Here is a 24960-nt window from a genome sequence, read left to right on the forward strand (position 1 = left end):
AAGCTGCTGCCAATAATAGGTATCTTGCCTTTAACAAGGCAACAAACCTTGATCTACTGCTGGACTGCTAGGAGGAATGTATTTTATGTTGGGCTAGGAAGTCCTGTCCTCATGAAAATTGTGCTGTAGAGTTTTTGTTTTAACCGAATTTATTTCACAAACTGCAAGGCTGGTGTTTGAACTTCACTGGTCTGGATTATTAACTTTGGCCCTTGAATTATTATAGTGTAGAAACAGTATAATACTTGAAGATTAAATATATACAAAAAAACTAAAGAACTATGGATGCTAGAAATCAGAAGCAAAAGCAGAAATTGCTGGTCTGGCAGCCTCTATGAAAAGCGATCAGAATTAATGTTTCAGGTCCAGTAATCCTCCTTTTGAATCTTCTGAAGAAGGGTTAAGAAGGATCTGAAACATTAATTCTGTTTTCATTTGGAATCATAGAATCCTTCCAGTGCAGTTAAAGGCCATTCAAACCGTCAAATCTACACTGACTTTCCAAAGAGCGTCCCATTCAGATCCAGACTATTAATCCAGAGACCCAGGCCATATTCTGGGGTCTAGGTTTGAATCCAACCATGGCAGATAGTGGAATTTCAACTCAATAATGATCTAGAAATAATGATGACTGAGAGTTGTCAGGGAAAACCCATCTGGTTCACTAATGTCTTTTAGACAAGGAAATCTGCCATTCCTACCTGGTCTGACCTACATGTAACTCCAGGCCCACAACAATGTGGTCAACTCTTAAGTGCTCTCTGGGCAATTAGAGTTGGGCAATAAATGCTGGTCCAGCCAGTGATGCCCACATCCATGAATGAATTTTTTTTGAGAAATCACCATGTCTCAGTAGCAACAACCTAGTTAAGTTCAAAAAGATGTAGCTGCTCCACTAGAACTTTGTCAGCCGTTGAGGGAACCAACATGAGAGAAAAAAAGTTAACAAATGTCATTGTCACCAATCCACCCTTTACAGCTGTATCTGTTCATAACAGTACTACAGAAGTAACCATTGCATAGTCCTTGTGAAGATGAAATCCACCTTCTCATTGATAATGCCCACCATTATGTTGTGTGGCACTGCCACCATGCTAAATGGACATATTTCAAACAAATCTTGCAGTTCAAAACTACTCTATGAGGAATGGTGGACCATTGGCAGCAGGATTGTATTCAATCACAATTTGTCATCTCATGGTTCAGAACATTACCCACTCTTACCATTCCATCAAGCTGGAAAGTAAATCCTAGTACAAGAATGAAGTGTGAAAGAGGGCATCCCAGGAGGAACCCCAAGTATATCTAAAAATGAGCATTAACCTGGTGATACTACAAAATAGGACTGCTTGCTGCAAACAATGGAAACAAACATCTTTAGTGCATTCTAAGTGAATAGTGAGTTTTGAGAAGATTTATAGCTCAGGTGGAGGTTCTGGGTGTAAGTTTGCTCACTGTGCAGGAAGGTTTATTTTTGGACGTTTCTTCACCATACTAGGTAACATCATCAGTGAGCCTCCGGTGAAGTACTGGTATTATGATGCGCTTTCTATTTGTGTTTAGGTTTCCTTCGGTTAGTGATTTCATTTCCTGAGGTGGTGTCATCTGTTCTTTTTCTCAGATCTGAGAAAAAGAACATGAAATAACATCGCCAACTCTACGAAACCCCAACATGCAAACACACTGGTCATAACACCGATGATGTTGCCTAGTATGGTGATGAAATGTCTAAAAACAAACCTTTCAGCTCAGTGAGCAAACTTACATCCATGTTTAAGTGGTTCTAAGAACAGATCAGATCTAAGCTCTGCAGTGTAGCTGTATTCAGTCATGAATCATGAATCACAAAGGTGAGGGACGGGAGTCTCTGTGCAAGTATCCAATCCTCAGAAATGGGCGACCCCAATGCATCAGTGAAAACAATGAGGTTATATTTTTGTATTAATTTTCATTAAGATCACCCAAGTGGGTGATCCATCTTGTCCTCTTCTTTAGGTCCCTGGTATTATAGGTGACATTACCTGATAATGTGGAAAAATGCTCAAGTATGTCTAGCACGCATAAAACAGGATGAATCTAAAGTGGCTGTTTACCGCCCTATCAATAAACTCTAGATCATCAGGATATCATGGAAAGTGTCAACAGGGTTATCAAGTGGCACTTGCTAAGTAATAGCCTGCTGATAATATTTAGTTTGCACTCCTGACCTGGAGTAGAGGGGGGAAACAGGCTCTCATTGGAGTCGCACTGAACATGAAGAAAGGTGATTGTGATTGGTGGATGTCAGTCAACTCAGCTTCAGGGTATAATTACAAAGTTGAATTGAATTTATTATCACGTGTACCGAGGCACAGTGAAAAGTTCCTTAGGATAGTGTCCTGAGTCCAACCAATTCCAACTGCTTCATCTTCCCTCCATTGTAAGGTCATGCTGTTGTTTAGGCAATGTTTAGAAACATTTGTGACTTCACATGCTGAAACAGATTATGTTCATATGCAACAAAATGTGGGCAACATCTAGATGTAGACTGATAAATGGCAAGTAACATTCACACCTGGCAAGTGCCAAGCAAAGACTATCTCAATCAATAGAATCTAACTATTGCCCTTTGACATTTACCCTTGCTGAATCCCTCACAATCAACATCCTGGATGTTATCGAGCAAAACCTGAGCTCAGCCAGCCATAAAAATATTGTGGCTATAAGACCGGATCAGAGACTAGCAAGTCTGCGCTGGTTACTTAACTCCTTGATGTTAGTACACAAATCAGGAGTGTGATTGCTTGGATGTGTGCATTTTCAACAACACAAAAAGCTTGACACCACCCAGAACGATACAGGCCCACTTGATTGGCACCACATCCACAATATGCACTTCCTTTGCCTATGCAAAGCAGCAGTATCATGTGTACCGACTCCAAGATGTACTGCAAAAAATTCACACGGTTTGTTTTGAAATACCTTCCAAACCTGCTCTACCATCTAGAAGGGCAAGGATAGTAGAGACAAGAGAATGCGACCACCTCCAAATTTTCCAAACGATACACTATCCTGACAGCACGCTATCTGATTCCACCATTCCTAACATACCAAATGAGTAGAGAGGTTGACCATTTGGTTACCAATCCTGCTGCGTGATTTGATAAATTTGTGGCTGTTGGGACTGTATTTTAAATTCCGCATTCCCATCTATCCCTGATGATCTGTGATTATCTAATGGGAATCTATCCACATCTGTCTTAAAAATATTCAGTGATTACACTTTTTGAGGTCGAGATTTCCAAAGTCGTATGAACATCTGCAAGCAAAATATCCTCCTAGAAGAGTAAAAACAGCACAAGAGACAGGCTTTTCAACCCACCATGTTTGCACTGACCAAGATGCCATTCCAAACTAAATAGACATGGTCTCTTCCCTGCGGTGGGGGAGCCCAGAACTAAAAGGCATAGGTTTAGGGTGACTGGGAGATGTTTAAAAGGGACCTAAGGGGCAAAGATTTCACACGGAGGGTGATGCATGTATTAAATGAAGAGGAAGTGGTGGAGGCTGGTACAGTTACAACATCTAAAAGGCTGGGTATATGAATAAGAAGAATTTAGAGGGATATAGGCCAAGTGCTGGCAAATGGGACTCGATTAGTTTAGGATATCTGGTCGTGCATAGGCAATTTGGACAGAGGGATCTGTTTCTGTGCTGTACCTTGCTATATCTGTATTTGCCTGCACATGGTCCATGTCCCTCTACATTCCTTCTGTTTGTTTAAGTGCCTCATGGACGTTGCTGTCGTATCTGCTTATACCACGTCCCAAGTAACACATTCCAGGCAGCTATTCCTCTCTGGTTTAAAACAAAACTTGCCTTGCACATCTCCTTAAATATTCCCCCCTCATCTTAAAAGTATGCTTTCTAGTGTTTGACAGTTCCACCCTGAGCAAAAGACTGTAACTGCCCATCCTTCCAATGCCTCTCATAATTTTAAGTACTTCTTTCAGGTCACCATTCATCCTCCATGTTTGTCTATCCTTTCCAATGCACTCCATTCCAGGCAGTATCTATTTTGCAATTTTCCTCCACGCATCTCGTACCTCTGCCCTCTGACCCCACCCCTCCAAACGTAACAAGGACAGAACGCCCCTGGTGCTCACCTTCCACCCTACCAACCTTCGCATAAACCAAATCATCTGCTGACATTTCCACCACCTCCAAACGGACCCCACCACCAGGGATATATTTCCCTCCCCACCCCTTTCCGCCTTCCGCAAAGACCGTTCCCTCCGTGATTACCTGGTCAGGTCCACGCTCCCCTTCAACCCACCCTCCCATCCTGACACCTTACCCTGCCACCACAGGAATTGCAAAACCTGCGCCCACACCTTCCTAACCTCCATCCAAGGCCCTAAAGGAGCCTTCCACATCCATCACAGTTTTACCTGCACATCCACCAATATCATTTATTGTATCCGTTGCTCCCGATGCGGTCTCCTGTACATTGGGGAGACTGGACGCCTCCTAGCAGAGCGTTTTAGGGAACATCTCCGTGACACCCGCACCAGTCAACCACACCGCCCTGTGGACTAACATTTCAACTCTCCCTCCCACTCTGCTGAGGACATGGATTCCTGGGCCTCCTTCACCGCCGCTCCCTCACCACCAGACGCCTGGAGGAAGAACGCCTCTTCTTCTGTCTCGGAACACTTCAACCCCAGGGCATCAATGTGGACTTCACTAGTTTCCTCATTTCCCCTTCCCCCACCTCACCCTAGTTCCCACTTTCCAGCTCAGCACTGTCCCCATTACATGTCCTACCTGCCTATCTTCTTTTCCACCTATCCACTCCACCCTCTTTCCCCCCCCCCCCGACCTATCACGTTCATCCCCTCCCCCACTCACTTATTGTACTCTATGCTACATTCTCCCCACCCCCACCCTCCCCAAGCTTATCTCTCCACGCTGCAGGCTCTCTGCCTGTATTCCTGATGAAGGGCTTTTGCCTGAAACGGTGATTTTACTACTCAGAGGATGCTGCCTGAACTGCTGTGCTCTTCCAGCACCACTGATCCAGAATCTGATTTCCAGCATCTGCAGTCGTTGTTTTAACCTAGTATCTCTTTTGCATGCACTCCATAGCCTCCACATACTTCCAAAAGTGCACTGACCAGAACTGCTATTCCAAATGTGGCCTAACTAAAGTTTTCAAGAGTTCAGTATGACTTGCCAGCTTTTATACTCATTGCAGAGGACGTATAAAGGCAGAGAAGCTTTTCTGCAGCTGCACATGGCTCTGATGTGGTTACTGTGTACAGTTTTGACTGACGAAGGCAAGCATGCTATGTGTTTTTACCACCTTATAGACTTTTATTACCTCATCTTGCTCATGAAAGGGCAACCCTAATTTTATAACAATGGACCTTACTTCTGGACTGAGCTACAAGAGGAAATATCCTTTCCTAGTCCACCATGTCAGAGCCAATCAAGATCACCTGTCATTCTTCTAAACTTTAGAGAAGACTTATCTGTTCAATCTGTCCTAAGATATACTGTTTGTTCTTGATATCAGTCTAGTAAATCACATCTGAACTGCCTGTAATGCATATATACCATTCCTTAGAAAAGGAAAGTAACACCATTATGTACCTACACCCAAAGACTGCTGTGGTTCAGGCAGATTCTGAATGTTCTGAACATTCTGAAGGGCAAGTCTGACAATAAACGTTTGCTTATCCTGTGAAGCTGACTTCCCATGAATAAATATGAAGAGAAACCATCCAACTATTTAATGACATTAATTTCAGAGAAATAAAGCTGCCACCCTAATCCAGTTAGGGCTCTGAGTGCATTACCATGTCAACGTGTTTGCCTGTTAATTGTAATCATCCAGCAAGTGACTCAGACGTATTAAAACCCAGGGCAAATCAGAGTGGTGATTTACCAATAACATCCCCATCACAGCTATGAAGAAATAGGAAATTAGGCCTGCTTCTGGATACGTACCACCTGATCACTACAGAAGTAAAATAGACAAGAGCTTAAAAGGACAATGCTGTATTTTCCAGTCACTTTCTTCCTTTTGCTGTTTATATTTGGAAGCAGTTGCAATTTCAGTGAAACTAAAAGTTGGTCCTGGAATCAAGTGTTTGGATCAGTTGGGTGTTAAGTGTGGAACCCACAGGTGTAGTACCTGCTTCTGTTACTCCTAATAAACCTTTACATGTTTTATATTTCAGGTATCCAGATTGGGACCCGGATGCGATTGCTGCAACTAAGTACGTACAGTTTTACAAGCCTCTTATCCACTTTTATAGATTTGTGGTATATTGAAACCTTTGAGCTTCTGTGATTGAGATAGTCAGTTGATTGTTTACTGTTGTGTTTTGGGGACTTGCGTTGGACGTGATTTTTCAGGTTTTGCATCGGTGTTGTGATGTTTATATCGAATGGGCATTCATATGACTTGCCTGGATTTATTACTTGTTAATGAACATACCTTTGAATTAAAATTTCATAATCCTTTAAAATGTGGTCAGACCTTATGAAGCTCTTAACCTGAGTCATTTTGGCTGACTGTTAGGAAGCAGAGTGGGAATTTATGGATCATTTACCAAACAATTAACATATAAGTACAACAGGTAATGGAGACAAATGGAATATTGGCATTTATTGCCGAGGACATATAAAAGTAGAGAAGCTTCTCTGCGGCTGTACTGGGCTCTGATGTAGTTACTGTGTATGGTTTTGGACTCTTGCATTAGGATATATTTGGATTAGAAGCTATTCATAATAATTCCTGGGATGAGAAAATTGTTTTATGGACAAAGGTTGTCTGAATTTAGCTTTTTACTTTTTCGAGTTTAGAAGGTGATCTTATTGACTTTTACAATGTTCTGAGGGAGCTTGCTGGAGTGGAGACTGAAGATGGAGAGGCGATAAATCTGGCTGAAAAATAGCTTAAAAGTGAAGGATTAGTGTCTGACAGTGATGAGAAGATTTCAGTAAGGTTCATGAGTCTTTGCGATTCGCTTTTCTAGAGAATGGAGATGGGATCCTTGAAAGTTTTAGAGTCATAGAGATATACAGCATGGAAACAGACCCTTCGGTCCAAACAGTCCATGCCGACCAGATATCCCAACCCAAACTAGTCCCACCTGCCAGCACCTGGCCCATATCCCTCCAAACCCTTTCTATTCATATACCCATCCAAATGCCTCTTAAATGTTGTAATTGTACCAGCCTCCACCACTTCCTCTGGCAGCTCATTCCATACACGTACCACTCTCTGTGTGAAAAAGTTACCCCTTAGATCTCTTTTATCTTTCCCCTCTCACCCTATACCTATGCCCTCTGATTCTGAGCTCCCCGACTCCAGGGAAAAGATTTTGCCTATTTACCCTATCCGTGCCCCTCATAATTTTGTAAATTTCCATAAGGTCACCCCTCAGTCTCCAACGCTCCAGGGAAAACAGCTCCAGCCTGTTCAGCTTCTCCCTATAGCTCAAATCCTCCAACCTGGCAACATCCTTGTAAATCTTATCTGAACCCTTTCAAGTTTCACAACGTCTTTCCGATAGGAAGAAGATAGAATTGCACACAATATTCCAACAGTGGTCTAACCAATGTCCTGTACAGCCGCAACATGACCTCCCAACTCCTGGACTCAATACTCTGACCAATAAAGGAAAACATACCAAACGCCGCCTTCACTATCCTATCAAACTGCGACTCCACTTTCAAGGAGCTATGAACCTGCACTCCAAAGTCTCTTTGTTCAGCAACACTCCCTAGGACCTTACCTGCTAAGATTTGCTTTCCCAAAATGCAGCACTTGCATTTAAGTTTGAAAGGCTGGGTTTGATGGATTCTTGTCAAACAGACAGTCGTGGAATTTAGCCTGTAATCAAATCAGAAATTATTTTGTTGAAAAACTGAGCATGTTCAGTGGAATGAATGGCATGCTCACGTTCCCATTTTGTATGTTCTATGTACAATTACTTCCCACTTCCTGTGTATTCTTGTTTGGTTTTCACTCACTCTGTACCTCCTTACCTGTCTGTGTTTATTTATCACATGTTCTGCAAATTACTCTATGGTTAGCCAATTGTAAGCTAGCCAGTGATGGAAGACTGACTTAAGTTAGGGGCACAAACTGAGCAGGACACAGAATTATCTAGATGAAGATTAGTTTTGACTGAATAATGATCTTATGTTGCTCCTCCATTCTTCGCTCCTATAATAAAGTTGATTTTGGATCAAGGAAGTCAGATGCGATATACTACTTAAAAGGGCGGTGAAAGTAGGTTTAACTGTAGAATTTAAAAATGAATTGAATAAATATCTGAATTTACTTGATTCTGGGATGGAGAAGTGAAATGAGACTGTTTGAATATCTCTGATATAAGCCAAGTGAGTAAATATGCTGTAGACTCTGAAAAACATTTTCAACTGAAAGTGTTTGAGTTTGTTTTTAAACACGGACCTTCAGCTAAATTGTTTGCAGTTTGGATTCACTTTTCATTTCTGTTTTGCTCAGAGATGATGCCGCGAAGAAAGAAAAAGAAGCTGCTGTTGCAGAACAATCTTCAGCACCCTTCAGCTCAGCACGGATGAGTCCAAAACGTCTAAGCCCCCGTCGCATGAGCCCTCCCAGGTCCAGTCCCAGGCGTTTAAGCCCACGCAGGGGTAGCCCTAGGCATACCAGCCCTCGCAGACCAAGCCCAAGACGATCCAGTCCACATCGTTCTAGATCCAGTCCAAGGCGCACCAGCCCCAGGCGCTCCAGCCCACACAGATCAAGACCTAGTCCAAAGCGGTCTAGCCCTCACAGGTCCAGACCCAGACGTTTGAGCCCACACAAATCCAAACCAAGCCCAAAGCATTTGAGTCCTCACCGGCCGAGTCCACGCAAGCCTAGTCCCAAGCGCAAACTACAGAAAGAATTACCTGCGAAGAATTCCAAACCGAAGCCGACTGCTGATGAATTGACAAATCAAAAGCCTGCAAATCAGAAGATTAAAAAGCGACTGCAACCCGCCAAGAAACCTGGTACTGAGGATAAAATCGCTCCAGGTATTGTACCATTAATCTAACTGTTTTGCCTTAACATGTGACTAGCTGCATAGCATTGGCTTCTACACTGGTGTGGCTGACTTGCAAAAAAAAAAGTTTACTTTGATTCTTGGGTTTATATCATCTTGGTTAAAGCACTTATCAGAAAGTTGCAGTTTCTGCCTCTTTATAAATGTGGCTTCTTTCAATTACAAGATGAGGGATTTGCTGTCTGGGCCATTTGCCATTCCATTTGTCCTTGAGAAGGTAGGAGTAAGCTAATTACTTGAACAGCTGCACACTGCGATGCTTTTGGGTAGCCATAGGATTTTGATCATCATTTAAAAAGTACAAAATCTACATGGAAGATGGTGTCTGAACTTATTGAATTTAAGAGTCCAGTTCTACTGTTGAATGAGGCCATCATAGCAGAAGTCTTTGAGTACAGGAGAAGGGGGGTCTTGGTGGGGCCATATCTGGCAGTTTTGGTCTCTTTATCTCAGAAAGGATGTTCTTGCTGTATAGGGAGTGCGGCGAAGGTTTGCCTGGCTCTGTCTTGTTTGGTAGAAGGGAAGATTGAATCAGTTAGGGTTACAATCGCAAGAGTTCAGAAGAATGAGAGATGGATCTCACAGAAACCTATAAAAGTTTAACAGGAGTTGACAGGAGGAAGGATATTCCCAATGATAGAAGTCCAGGACCAGGGGTCACAGTCTAAGGAAATGAGATACACAATTTAGGACTGAGATGAGAACGAATTTCTTCAGAGATGGCTAAGCCTGTGGATATGGCAGCAAATTATTATTGAAATGGCAAGCATCTGCAAAGGTGGAGTTATTCTTGTGGACAGAGTGGAGGTGTACTGCAAAGGAGACACCACCTAGTCTTGTTTTTTGTCGCAAATATAAAGAACTACGTTGTGAGCAATGAATATAGTAGACCAAATTGAAACTAGTACAAGTAAAATGTCGCTTTACCAGGAAGATGTGATGGGGTGAACATAGTCTATATAGACTTCAATCAGGTTGTTGACGAGGTTCCTCATGATGGACTGGTTAGCAAGGTTAGATCCCCCGGAATACACAGAGAACTAACCATTTGGAAACAACCAGCTCGAAGATAGGAGACGGAGGGCAGTGTTGGAGGATTGCCTTCCAGACAGGAGGCCTATGGCCAGCAGTGTGCCACAAGGATCAGTGATGGGTCCACTACTTTTAGTCATTTATATAAATGATTTGGATGTGACCATAGGAGATATAATTAGTAAGTTTGCAGATTACACCAAAACAGATAGTGTAGCAGACAGCAAAAAAGTTTACATCAGAGTCCCGTGGGACCTTGGGATGGGTCAATAGGCCGAGGAGTAGCGGATGGAATTTAATTTAGATAAATGTAAGGTTCTGCATTTTGGAAAGGCAAATCAGGGTAGGACTTGTACACTTAATGGTCAGGTCCTGCGGAGTGTTGCTGAACACAGAGCTTGGAGTGCAGGTTCATAGTTCTTTGAAAGTAGAGTCCCGGTAGACAGGATAGTGAGGAAGGCTTTTGGTAAACATAGGGTAAAAGCAATTACTGCAGATGCTGGAAACCAGGTTCTGGATTAGTGGTGCTGGAAGAGCACAGCAGTTCAGGCAGCATCCAACGAGCAGCAAAATTGACGTTTCGGGCAAAAGCCCTTCATCAGGAATAAAGGCAGAGAGACTGAAGCGTGGAGAGATAAGCTAGAGGAGGGTGGGGGTGGGGAGAGAATCGCATAGAGTACAGTGGGTGAGTGGGGGAGAAGATGAAGGTGATAGGTCAGGGAGGAAAGGGTGGAGTGGATAGGTGGAAAAGGAGCTAGGCAGGTCTGACAAGTCCGAACAAGTCATGGTGACAGTGCTGAGCTGAAAGTTTGAAACTAGGATGAGATGGGGGAAGGGGAAATGAATGCCGAGGACATGGAGGTCAAGGGTCTCCTTCGCCGCTCCCTCACCACCAGATGCCTGGAGGAAGAACGCCTCATTTTCCGCCTCGGAACTGCCGAGGACATGGAGGTCCTGGGCCTCCTTCACCGCGACTCCCTCACCACCAGACACCTGGAGGAAGATCGCCTCATCTTCCGCCTCGGAACACTTCAACCCCAGGGCATCAACGTGGACTTCAACAGTTTCCTCATTTCCCCTTCCCCCACCTCATCCTAGTTTCAAACTTCCAGCTCAGCACTGTCCCCATGACTTGTCCGGATTTGTCCGACCTGCCTAGCTCCTTTTCCACCTATCCACTCCACCCTCTCCTCCCTGACCTATCACCTTCGTCTCCTCCCCCACTCACCCATTGTACTCTATGCTAATCTCTCCCCACCCCCAACCTACCCAAGCTTGTCTCTCCACGCTTCAGTCGCTCTGCCTTTATTCCTGATGAAGGGCTTTTGCCCGAAACGTCGATTTCACTGCTCGTTGGATGCTGCCTGAACTGCTGTGCTCTTCCAGCAACACTGATCCAGAATTTTGGTAAACATACCTTTATTGGTCAATATAACAGGTATATGAGTTCAGCAGTCCTGTTGCTACAATACAGCATGTTGGAACCACATCTGGCCACGTTCAAAATACTGCGTTCAGTTCTGATCTCCCAGCTGTAGGAAGCATGTTGTGAAACGTGAAAGGGTGCAGAAAAAAATTACAAAAGGATATTGCCAGAGTTGGAGGGTTTGAGCTATAGGGAGAGGCTGAATAGACTGGGCTGTTTTCCTTGTAGTGACGAGGGCTAGCCTTAGAGAGGTTTATAAAATCATGAAGGGCATGAAAAGGGTAAATAGCCAATGTCTATTCCCAAACGAGGGGAGTCCAGAATTTGAGAGCGTAGGTTTACGGTGAAAGGAGTACAGATTAAAAGGGACCTAAGGGGCAGCATTTTCACACAAAGGGTGGTACGTGTATGGAATGAACTGTCAGAGGAAGCGGTGGAGACCAGTACAATTACAACATTTAAAAGGCATCTTAGTGGATAAATGAATAGGAAGAGTTCAGAGGGATGTGGGCCAAATGCTGTCAAATGAGACTAGATTAATTTAGGATATCTGGTCCTCATGAGCGAGTTAGAGCAAAGGGTTTGTTGCTGTGCTGTCTTTGATTATATGTGTTTGAGATTTTAGGGAAGAGGGAGGAAGTGAAGGGACAGTGTTAAACATTCTGCAATTGCATATGATATGCCATTGGGGTGAGGGAACGAATCAGATTATTGGACTAGGAATGGTCCATGTGTAGTGTTTACATTGTAAGAGAGGGAAATCTCTAGTGATGGTGAATTACTGGAGGTGACAGAAGTAACAGACGGGCACTGTTATGCCATCCATACTCATTCTGGACAAATGATTTGTCATTTCACTATAACCATTGCCACTTGGTCTGTAACATCTTTGTCGTTTAGCCTCTCCTGATACTAAACAGTCCAAAACCCCCTCATTCGTTGTTTCCCTTCCCTCTCAAAACATTAAATCCATTATGGTTCTATTCTCCCTCTCTTCTCAAAAGTTTTCATACTTAAACTATTACCTCTTTTTATGACCTGCTGACTGTCCACACTTTGCTTTTCATTATTGTCAAATAACTTGCTCAACTCCTGATACTAGATTGTGCTCTGCTCCTCAGCAGTAACTGAGTTTTGGCAGACACATAGGATCCCATAGAGATTTGAGTCCCCTGTGTTGGTATACCTGTAAAGTAATTTACCCCAAAAATCAATATTGTGGTTGCTCCTATCGATTAGCGATATCAAATGAAATTCTGTAAGCTGATATCACTTCCTGTAATAAAGCAATGTGCAACTGTTTTTCAGTTTCTCAAGTTAGAAAACTGTGCTTTGAGACAACCTATATAATATAGAAGCACTTAAATAATCTGTCTCATAACACATTAATAATTTTGTCCATCACTACTATTTGTTGCACATCGCTAGTTACGGTTAAGGTACTAGTTAATCCTATTGTTGAACTACTGGTTGCAGTTTGATATTGCTGGATAACTTATTCACCTGAAGAGTGGTTAATGTGATAACTAGGTTGATGTGGGTCTGGAGTAATTTTTAGGTTAATTTTGATTTCATTATAGACACATACCAAGATAAGTGAAAAGTATTGTTTTCTGTGCTAGCCAGACAAATCGTGCCTTGCGTAACTACTTCAGGATAATAGAACAGAATGCAAGATATAGTGTTACAGCTACAGAGAGGGTACAAAATAAGACCTCAGCCAATATATGCAAAGTTTGTTGATAAGTCTGATAACACCAGGAAAGAAGCTGTTCTTGAATGTGTTGGTATGTGTTTTTAAACTTTTATATGTCTGCCTTACAGAAGTAGGTAGAGGAGATTATAACTAGGATGGGTGGCATCTTTGATTATGTTGACTGCTTTCCCGAGGCAGTGAGAAGTATAGATGGAGTCAATGGATGGAAGGCTGAGCTGTGTTCACAATCTCTATTTTCTCATGGTCTTATGCAGAGCAGTTGTCATTCCAAGGTTGGAATGAATATGAACAGTAGATTCCCTCTCAAAGAAAATGGTTGAACTAGTTGGGTTCACAATATTTCAGTATTTCATTAAAGTATTGTTTAAGATGAATATGTTACGTTTGCTAAAAAACTGAAAGAACTGTGGATGAATGAAATCAGAAACAAAAACAGAAATTGTTGGGAAAGCTCAGCAGGTCTGGCAGCATCCATGAAGAGAAATCAAAGTTAACATTTCGCGCCTTGCAACCTTTTATAGAGTCATAGAGATGTACAACATGGAAAGAGACCCTTCAGTCCAACCTGTCCGTGCCGAATAGATATCCAAACCCAATCCAGTCGCACCTGCCAGCACCTGGCCCATATCATTCCAAACCCTTCCTATCATGTAGCCATCCAAATGTCTCTTTAATGTTGTAATTGTACCAGCCTCCACAACTTCCTCTGGCAGCTCATTCCATACACGTACCACCCTCTGTGTGAGAAAGTTGCCCCTTAGGTCTCTTTTATATCTTTCCCCTCTCACTCTAAACCTATGTCCTCTAGTTCTGGACTCCCCCACCCCAGGGAAAAGATTTTGCCTAATTACCCTGTCCATGACCCTCATAATTTTGTAAACCTCTATAAGGTCAGAATTGGACACAATATTCCAACAGTAGCCTGACCAATGTCCTGTACAGCCGCAACATGACCTCCCAACTCCTGTACTCAATACTCTACCAATAAAGGAAGGCATACCAAATACCACCTTCACTATCCTATCTATCTTCAACTCCACTTTCAAGGAGCTATGAATCTGCACTCCAAGGTGTCTTTGTTCAGCAACACTCCCTAGCACCTTCCCATTAAGTGCTAAGATTTCCTTTCCCAAAATGCAGCACCTCGCATTTATCTGAATTAAACTCGATCTGCCACTTCTCAGCCCATTGGCCCATCTGATCCAGATCCTGTTGTAATCTGAGGTAACCCTCTTTGCTGTCCACTACACCTCCAATTTTGGTGTCATCTGCAAACTTACTAACTGTACCTCTTATGCTCGCATCTTTATCATTTATGTAAATGACAAAATGTAGAGGACCCAGCACCGATCCTTGTGGTACTCCACTTGTCACAGGCCTCCAGTCTGAAAAACAACCCTCCACCACCACTACCCTCTGTCTTCTACCGTTGAGCCAGTTCTGTATCCAAATGGCTAGTTCTCCTTGTATTCCATGATATCTAACCTTGTTAATCAGTCTCCCATGGGGATCCTTGTCGAACACCTTACTGAAGTCCATATAGATCACATCTGCCCTCGTCAATCTTCTTTGTTACCTCTTCAAAAAACTCAATCGAGTTTGTGAGACATAATTTCCAACGCACAAAGCCATGTTGACCATCCCTAATCAGTCTTTGCCTTTCCAAATACTATCAAGTTTTGTTTGTTTGTGACTGTTAATTGGGTTGGATCTCACTATTTCTAGGTGCTGCAGCTGCTGTCAAAGTAGAAAAACCTATTCAGCATGATGCAAATGCACAACTGGTGAGTTGCATTTAATACTCTCAGATGTAAAGTCGTAAAGATGAAAATGCATAAAGTTTTGGTTTACATACTCTGGAACTGCATTTTAAAATTGATCTTGTTGCGAAGATTAGATTAGATAGTTTACTGTTTATATTTGCTTTGGGGTAGGTGGGATTTGTTGGCTGTCTCTTGCTTTGAGGTTCATTGGAGATCTAACCATTGTCTTTTCAAGATGCAGGAAATGAAGAGGAGTGGGCGTGTGGTTCACATCACTGACCTGCCACATGATGGTTATACTGAGGAAGACATCACAAAACTAACACAGCCATTTGGAAAAGTTGCAGCCATTAAGCTAGTACGAACCAAAAATGAGGTATAGTTGCACAGAAAACAATTTCCCTAATTCCTCCAGTATTTCTTCCCTTGTAATTTCTCCTCATCTCTGATTTACATCTGTTACCCTTATCTTAAAAAATTTGACCCCTCATTCTAGATTGCCCCACATGAGGAAACATCTGTTCTACATCTACTTTATCAATCTCCTTTAACATTTTATGTGTATACATCAATTAGATGTCCTTTCATTCTTCTAAATACCATAGCATATAGCCCTAAACTGCTCTATCTCTTAATGAGACACACAAGCCCCATAACTCTGGAATCAATCTAGTGAACTTCCTCTGAAGTGCCAATAATGAAACTATATTTCTTAAGGGGACCAGAATCGTATTCACTACACGAGGTGAGTTTTCATTAATAACTGGTACCTTTTTCCCTGCATATTAGTTTTCTGTGATTCATGCCTAATGACACCAGATCCCTCTGCATTGAAGCACTCTGGCCTTGTGGTTCAATGCATCACTCACTGATCTTTGATAATTTTTTTTAATAGGCTTTCCTGGAAATGGCATATAAAGAGGCTGCAGTGGCACTTGTGGAGTTTTACAGCATCACACCAGTAGAGATCAATCACCGACAGGTTACCATGGTATTACTGGGACGGAAAAAGGAAATGCATAAACAGCCGGTAAGCCCCAAGGTAATTTATTCAAGTGGATAGAACACTGAGTGATATAAATCTAGTCTCTAACCTTGCACTTTAGTTGACCGAAGACCAATGACCAAATCATATGGTAACTGATCGTATAGAGCTTCTCATATGGGAAGAGCACTTTTTTAAAATGCTGTGTTTTTTAAAAAGTGGACAATGTTATAGTGTCCTTATTTAAAACCTTGAAACAGTGTTCCTAATGCCAGTAATTTTGAATTTTGGTCACTTTGTAATGTTACCTGCAGTGGGCAACCTGTGCACAATGTGGTCACAAAAATAGCAATGTGATTATCAGTAGATCATCTATTCAGAGATTAAACATTGAGCAGGATTTTATCTGTGGTATACTAAGGGGGCAGTGTTGGACAGGGTTCTCCCTCATCTATGCTTTTAAGTATCGTACTCCCAATTACCCCAAAGGTTTGTGAAACATGGTTTCCCTTTGTAGATCCACATTGATTCCATCCAACTTAAATGATACTTTTCTTCCTTGATGATACTTGCCTTAATGTTGAATTATCACATCCTTTATAATAGATTGTAGCAATTTTCCCTGTTAGAGGTACTAATGTCAGGCTAACCAGTCTGTAGCTTTCCTCTTCCTCCCTACTTAAGTCGTGACCTTACCATTGCTGCTTTCCAGTCTGCAGGAACTTATTCAGAATCTGTAGAACGCCTTGTGATGGAAGAGGGAATATCATAAGAAAGGAGTCCCCCCATGAGTCACAGAGTCCCCAATCAGGAGGGACCTGTCCCTCACCCAAGCCCATAGAGATATCATTAGGTTATACCAGCTGATTCTGTGGTGTGTAGTTTCCTCCCCAATTCCACTGGTAGAATAATAGCAAGGGAGGACCAGTTGCTGCTGTGCATGAGATGGAAGTTGTGTTAGGGGAAATTGCCTTGAACACTGACATAAGATAGAAACCAGTTCTCAGGATGCTAAATGAGGGCAGCACAGTGGCTCAGTGGTTAGTACTGCTGCCTCACAGCACCAGGCACCCGGCTTCAATTCCAGCCTCCGGCAACTGTCTATGTGGCGTTTGCGCATTCTCCCAGTGTCTGCGTGGGTTTCCTCCAGGTGTTCCGGTTACCTCCCACACTTCATAGATGTGCAGGTTAGCTGAACTGGCCATGCTAAATTGCCCATGGAGTTCAGGGATATGTAGGTTAGCAGTCAGAGGGAAATGTACTGTAATAGGGATGGGGAATGGGTCTGGGTGGGACACTCTTTGGAGGGTTGGTGTGGACTTGTTGGGCCCAATGGCCTGCTTTTCACACTGTAGGGATTCTAGATGTCCCTTAGTGTCGTCCTAAGCAGTAAAGTAAGAAAATAATTGGCAAGGTGGATGTTCTGGCCATGTTACAGAGAAACCAAAGTTAATCAGTGGTTCTATAAAATTATCAAGTCTCCAATAAAAACAAAGTATTGTAAATGCTAGAAATTTGAAATAAAAACAGTGTTGAAATTGCTCAGCAAATCAGTCAGCAACAACAGAGTTAATGATGGATTTTTATTCCTTTTGTGGAAAGTGGTGAGAATAGGAAGTGAAATGCTGTCATCTTCCAGATTCTTTCACAATTTTCAAAAGTAAAACTGGACCTTGCCATCTATAGGACAGTTAAGGCCCTTGTCCTCATTAAGAGCCTTGTCCTCCCTTGGAATTGGGAAGGAAACTATACGCCACAAAATCAGCTGGTATAACCTAATGATATCTTTTTGGGCCTGAGTGAGGGATAGGTCCCTCCTGATTGGGGACCCTGTGACTCATGGGGGGCTCCTTTCTCATGTTATTCCCTCTTCCATCACTGTTAAGGACCACTCTTGGAAGCCCGACTGAGTGGTCCGAGCAGGCTGTAACTTCACTTACCACAATTGGGTGCCTTCTGTCTGGTTGCTGCTCTATGCATAGCAATGGCCACTAATCCTAACCAAAGAGCTGCCAACCCATTTGCTGTGCTGTAAATGGGCAGATGCGTTGTGCTGTGGTCCAGGTGCACTTTACACTTTCTCCAGTGAAGCGACAGCAGCATTCCTCAGCTTCCAACCTGACAATAGCATTCTACTTAAGACAAATAAAAGTGAAATTTCTCCAACCCAAAACATTCTGCTATGCTTGTTTCTAGAACAGTGTTGATACTTTGGAATATTGTCAAGTGTTACCAAGCTGACAATGGATTTATGCCTTGATTGGTTGAGTATAATCAATTACAGTGAAAAGCTTTGTATATGAGCAGTACAGGTGTGTGTGTGTGTGTGTGTGTGTGTGTGTGTGTGTGTGTGTGTGTTCAAGCTTCTGTACCTTTTGCCTGATGGAAGAGGTTGTAGAAGAGCATTGCCGGGGTGCTATGGGTCTTTGACTGGCAGCTGTTCCATACCAATGGGCCATGTAAATTGAGTCCATGGATAGAAGGCTGGTTCTATGATGGCATGGGCTGTGCACCCAACCTTCTGTCGTTTCTTGTGGTCCTAGGCAGGGCAGTTGCAATACCAGACCGATGTGCACCTAGGACAGCATGCTTTCAGTGTTGCATTTGTAAAGGTTGGTGAGGGACCTTGTCGACATGCCAAATTTCATGAGCCGCCTGAGGAAGGAGATCCATTGTACCTCCTTGATCCTCACATCTGTGTGGGAATCCAGTACACGTCAGTTATCATCACTCCTAGGAACTTGACACTCTCCACCCTCACAACCATGGCACTGTTCATACAGATGGGGGCGTGTTCCTCTCCCTTTCTTTCTGAAGTTCATGATCGGTTCTTCAATTTTGCTGACCTTGAGAGAGATGTTGTTCTCATTGCAGCAGAATACTTTCTGTATTCTGACTCATTGTTGTTTAATATCTATCCTATCACCGTAGTGTCATCAGCAAACTTGTAGATGGTGTTCATTTGGAATTTGGCTACACAGGCGTGGGTGTACAGAGGTACAGTAGGGGGCTGAGATCACATCCCTGGGGGGCTCCAATATTGAGTGTTACTGTGGAGGAGGCGCAGTTGTCTTATCTTCACTGATTGTGGTCTGTGGGTTAGGAAGCTGAGGATCCAGTTGCAGAAGACAAAGCTGAGACCCAGGTCTTGGAGTGCCCTTGTCGTCCAGATATTCCAGGGATGAGTGCAGGGCTAGGAAAATGGTGTCTGCTTTGGATCTTAGTAGGCAAATTGTAGAGGATCAAGGCTGGCTGGGAGACCAGAGTTGATGTGAGCCATGACCAGCCCCTTAAAGTACTAGTGATTACAGAGGTCAGAGCTACTGGGCGGTAAGCATGTGCTTTCTTTAGGTATGGGGATGATGGTGGCCGTCTTGAAGCAGGTGGGAACTTCGGCTTGTAGGAAGGAGAGGTTGAAGATGTAGGTGAACACTTCCGCCAATTGTCTACACAGAATCTGAGTGCTTGGCCAGGGACTCCATCCTGGCCTGTCTGTTCCTTTTGGTTGACTCCCAGGAAGACCGATCTGATATCTGCTGTGGTGACTGGGCTCAGGTGCATCTAGGGTTGATGGGGCAAGTGACACCAAGGTGTTGGCATTCTGTTCGAATCGAGTGCATTGAGAGTGTCGAGTGGGTGGAGGAGAAGAACGTGTCTTTGTCCACAATTTTGCTCTGCTTCATTTTGTATTCCGGATCAGTGGTGCTGGAAGAGCACAGCAGTTCAGGCAGCGTCCAAGAGCAGTGAAATCTCAGTGGCGCTGGAAGAGCACAGCAGTTCAGGCAGCATGCTGCCTGAACTGCTGTGCTCTTCCAGCACCACTGATCAAGAATCTGGTTTCCAGCATCTGCAGTCATTGTTTTTACCTAGTTCATTTTTTATTCCGTAATGTTGTTTAACCTTGCTTCAGGCAATGGGAGTCTGTATAATTGGTTTAGGCCTCTAACTTGGTGTGGTACTGTCTCTTGACATCCCCGATGGCTTTGCGGGAACCATATCTGGATTTCCTATATAAGTCTGTATTGTCTGGTTTGAAAGCTGCATGCATGGTGTTCAGAAGGAAGTGAATTTCCCGGTTCATCCAATATTTCTGGTTGGAGAACACCCGGATTGACTAACTATTTTGGTATGCAATCCTCCACCCATTTGCTAAGGAAGTCTGGGATGGTGTTGGCATAGTTGTCGAAGTTTTCCACTGAGTGCTTGAAGATGATCCAGTCCACCGAGTCCAAGCAGTCCCAAAGACAGTTTTCCGCTGCCTCAGACCAGCATTGTATTTCTTTTCCCGAAGGATTCTCCTGTTTCAGCTTCTGCTTCTAATCTGGGAGGAGGAAACCAGCGCGGTGATTTGATTTTCTGAAGTGTGGGCAAGGGATGGAGTGGGAGGCATCTTTGGTGGTTGTATAGCAGTGGTCCAAGTTATTCGGTTCTGCATTGGGGCAGGAACTGTGTTGGTGGTATTTTGGGAGCGTCCTCTTGAGCTTGGCTTGGTTGAAGTCGCCGGCCACAATGAATAAGGCCCATCCATGGCCTTTTGCCCATTTTCACTGGGACTAGGTTTGTGCTGTCGACAACTTGACCAAGACGCACAGTTGTCTTTTTACATCATTCTGAACTGTGAAGATAGTAATATACTGTATGACAGAGTCTTCAGAGAATATAGGCAAATGGACAAAAACCTGACAGGTAGGATATAATATGCATAAATATGAGGTTATTCAATTTGGCAGGAAGAATAGAGGAGCTAAATATTACTTAAAAAGAGACTGAAAAAACTACAGAACAGGAGGATTTGGGAGTCCTTGACAAATTGGCCTTCATTAGGAACGGAATGGAGTATAAATATAGGCCTAGTTTTGTTGGAAGTATACAATACCACAGCTTTCCTGGAAACATACAGCGAAAGTGGTCCTTTTGCCCAATAAGTCTGCACCAACAAAAAATCTACTGTAAATCTGCACTAGATTAGAGTGGTGCTGGAAAAGCACAGCAGTTCAGGCAGCATCCGAGGAGCAGGAAAATCGATGTTTCAGGCAAAAGCCCTTCATCAAGAATAGAGGCAGAGTGCCTGCAGGGTGGAGAGATAAATCTGCACTAGTCCTACTTCTCCAGCGCATAGCCTTGAATGCTATGATATTTCAAGCGCATGTGCAAGCACGTAGACTCAAGAATCATAGAGCTGTACGGCATGGAAACAGTTTCTACGGTCCAATCCATCTATGCAGTCCAGACATCCTAAATTTATCTAGTCCCATTTGCCAGCATTTGGCACATATTCCTCTAAACCCATCCTATTCATGTACCTGTCCAGATATTTTCTAAATGTTGTACCAACCTCTACCACTTCCTCTGACAGCTCATTCCATATATGCACTACCCTTTGTGTGAAAACGTTGCTCCTTAGGTCCCTCTTACATCTTTCCCTTCTCCCCTTAAACCTGAGCTCTCTAGTTCTGGATTCCCCCACCCTTGAAGAATACCTTGTCTATTCACTCCATCTATGCCCCTCATGATTTTACAAACCTCTATAAGGTCACCCCTCAGCCTCTGACACTCCAAGGTAAATAACCACAGCCTTATTCAGCCTCTCCCTATAGCTCAAACCATTCAACATTGGCAGCATCCTTATAAATCTATTCTGAACCCTTTCACTACATCGGAGGGAGACCAAAATTGCACACACTATTCCAAAAGTGGCCTAACCAATGTCCTGTACGTGACCTCTTCCCATTGCACTGACTGATAAAGAAAAGCATACCAACTGCCACCTTCACTATCCTGTCTACCTGCAACTCCACTTTAAAGGAACAGTGAACCTGCACTCCAACGTCTTTATTCGGCAACGTTCCCCAGGACAATATCATTAAGTGTACAACTGCTGCCTTGATTTGCCTTTCCAAAATCAAGCACCTCACATTTATCTAGCTTAAATTCCATCTGCCATTCCTCAGCCCATCTGGTCAAGGTCCCGTGGAAGCTTCTTTGCTGTCCACCACAGCATCCATTTTGGTGCAACCTCACTTACTATACCTGCTGTGTTCACATGCAAATCATTTGTACAATTGATGAAAAGCACTACACCCAGCGCTGATTCCTAAAGCACACCATTGGTCACAGGCTGAAAAATAGCCTTCCACCACCACCCACCCTCTGTCTCCTACCTTTGAGCCAGTTCTGTATCTAAATGGCTAGTCCTCCCTATATTCCATGGGATCTAACCTTGCTAAGCAGTCTACCCTGCAGAATCCTAGTGAACTCCTTCCAGAAGTCCATATAGATTACATCCACCACTCTGCCTTCATCAGACCTCTTTGTTACTACTTCAAAACCCTCAATCAAATTAATGATTCACAATTTTCCATGCACACAGCCACATTTACTCTCTAATTAGTCCTTGCCATTCCAAATCCCGTCCTCGTAATCGTCTCCGAGATCTTGCCCATCATTGATGTCAAGCTCATTGGTCTATAGTTCCCTGTTTTGTCCTTAACACCTTTCTAAAATCATGGCACCAAGTTGGCCAATGTCCAGTCTTCCAACACCTCACCTGTGGTTATCTATGATACAAATATCTCAGCAAGGGGCCCAGCAATCATTTCCCTGGCTTCCCTCAGAGTTCGAGGGTATATCTGGGGATTTATCCAACTTTATGCATTTTAAGACATCCAGCACCTCCTCTATCATGTAGTCATTTTTCAAGATGTTGCTGTATTATTTCTCCAAGTTCTCTAGCTTCCATACCCTCTTCCATAGTAAACACTAATGCAAAATACTTGTCTAGTCTCGCCCCCCACCTCCTGTGCTGCTTCTCATAGCTGGCCTTGCTGATTTTTAAGGGGGCCTATTCTTTTCCTAGTTACTATTTTGTCCTTAATGTATGTGTAGAGTCCCTTTTAGATTCTCAGTGACCCTATTTGCCAAAACTATTTCATGTCCCCTTTTTGTCCTCCTGATTTCCATCTTAAGTATACTTCTGCTTTTATAATGTTCTAGGCATTCACTCAAATCACTGCTATCTATACCTAACACATGCTTTTTAAAGATTGTGAGGTTTCCTGCCCCAACTGTTCTCCCAGGCAGTGCATTCCAGTTTTGGTCGCCTTATTGAAGGAAAAAAAATTATTGGTATTGGAGGCAGTTTGCTGAAGGTTCACTACGCCAATAGCAGGTTTGGAGGGACTGTTGTATGAAGAGTTGTTCAGTAGATTGCTCTTGTGTTTGTTGGCATATAGAAGGATGCGAGGCAATCTTATGGAAATGTGCCAGATTCTTAGGGGACCTCCAGAAAGTTTGCTTCGCTTTGTGGGGAAGTCTAGGACCAGAAGGCATAATTTCAGGGGTTGCACATTTAAGACAGAAAAAAAGAAATTTATGCTCTTGAAGGGTAGTGAATCTGTGGAATTCTTTAGTGCATAGGACTGTTGAGGCAGGGTTGTTAAGGATAGATTTTTAATCAGTAAGGGATTCAAGGATTGTTGGGAAAAGGCAGGAAAGTTGGGTTGAGGATTATGAGATTAGCTATGATCCCATTGAATAGCAGAGCAGACTCAATGGGCTGAATGGCCTACTTCTCCTCTTACATCAAGACAGTTAGATAGAGGAGCATTTTAGGTTATTTGGCGCATTGAGTCTGTTTTGTCAGTTGATTGTATCTGATATTTTCCTCAACCCCATTCTCTTGTCGTCTTGATGCTCTTCCCAATTAAAAGCCTATTTGTCTCTGTTTTAAATGCACTCAATGACTTGGCCTCCACAGCCTTCTGTGGCAATGACTTCCACAGATTAAACACCTTCTGGCTGAAGAAATACTACTTCATCTCAGTTCTAAAGGATTGGTCCTTCAATCTGAGGCTGTGCCCTTGGGTCTTAGCTGTCCTACTAGTGGAACCATCTTCTCCACATCCATTCTATTTAGGCCTCTTGGTATTCACAACTTTCTGTAAGTCTTAATGAGTGTCATCCTGTTCCTCCTCCTCCTCCTCCTCCTTTTCCCCCCCCACACCTCCATTTCTACCTTCCAAACTCCATCGGGTACAGATTCAGAGTCCTCAAATTTTTCTCATATGACATGGTCTTCATTCATGGGATCATTATGGATTGCAAGAGGGTACAGGTGTTGGTTGACAGATTAAAATTGTAATTGCACACTATTCTATCTTAAAGGTACCTTTTGCTGGTAGTGAAGGTTAAGTTTCTAAATAGGATAAAGGAGCAGAGTGACCTAGTGTATGAAACTTTTCTTGTGATCCACTTCCTCAGGAGTTGAAGGAAATTCAGCACATCCACAAGGACTCTTAACAGTTTTGATAGATGCGCCCTTGAAAGCATCCTGTCTGGATGCATCCTAGCATGGTATGGCAACAGCTCTGTCCAAGTCTTCAAGAAACTCTAGAGTCATGAACACGGCCCAATCCATCTCACAAACCAACCTCCATTGACTCCATCTATACTTCCCACTGTCTCAAGAAAGCAACCAGCATGATCAAAGACCCACCCACCCTGGTTATACTTTCTTCCACCTTCTTCTCTAGGGCAGAGGTATGAACATTTGAATACATGTGCAAACAGATTCATGAACTGCTTCCTGGCTGTTATCAGACTTCTAAAAAGACCTGCAGGTGTTATTTCTGATCTTCCTCCCCCCTCTCTCGTTTCCTTTCTCTGTTTGCACTTTGTCTGCAGCCATAACACCATTCTGTGCTCTGTTCTGCTGTCCTGATGAACTTAGTATGCTACAGTCTACTTGTATAGAATGCAAAACACACTTCTCACTACATCTCTGTATGTGTAACAACAATAAACCAAGCTAAACTAAATCAAAAAATAAAAGTATTAAGTATGAAAGCAAGGAATTTAGTGTAAACTTGATGAAGAACAATGTTGTATTTTTAGTTGGAGTATTGCATTCAATTCTGGGCACCTATGTAGGAAGAATGAGACTGCTTTGA

General features: G+C 43.1%; 1 protein-coding gene across 3 annotated transcripts in view; it reads left to right on the plus strand.

Moving 5' to 3' along the window:
- The window catches only part of znf638 (zinc finger protein 638), a 149559-nt gene that overhangs the window by 57770 nt on the left and 66829 nt on the right, over positions 1 to 24960 (plus strand). For 2 of the 3 annotated variants that reach the window (XM_060833880.1, XM_060833965.1), the window contains exons 4-8: positions 6225 to 6263; positions 8525 to 9060; positions 14990 to 15048; positions 15263 to 15403; positions 15923 to 16069. In XM_060833880.1, coding sequence (XP_060689863.1) covers positions 6225 to 6263; positions 8525 to 9060; positions 14990 to 15048; positions 15263 to 15403; positions 15923 to 16069 — 922 coding nt within the window. The remainder of the gene's footprint in view (positions 1 to 6224; positions 6264 to 8524; positions 9061 to 14989; positions 15049 to 15262; positions 15404 to 15922; positions 16070 to 24960) is intronic. The other variant, XM_060833906.1, reaches the window with a different exon arrangement.

The sequence above is a fragment of the Hemiscyllium ocellatum genome, chromosome 1 (assembly GCF_020745735.1).
Source record: "Hemiscyllium ocellatum isolate sHemOce1 chromosome 1, sHemOce1.pat.X.cur, whole genome shotgun sequence".
NCBI lineage: Eukaryota > Metazoa > Chordata > Chondrichthyes > Orectolobiformes > Hemiscylliidae > Hemiscyllium > Hemiscyllium ocellatum.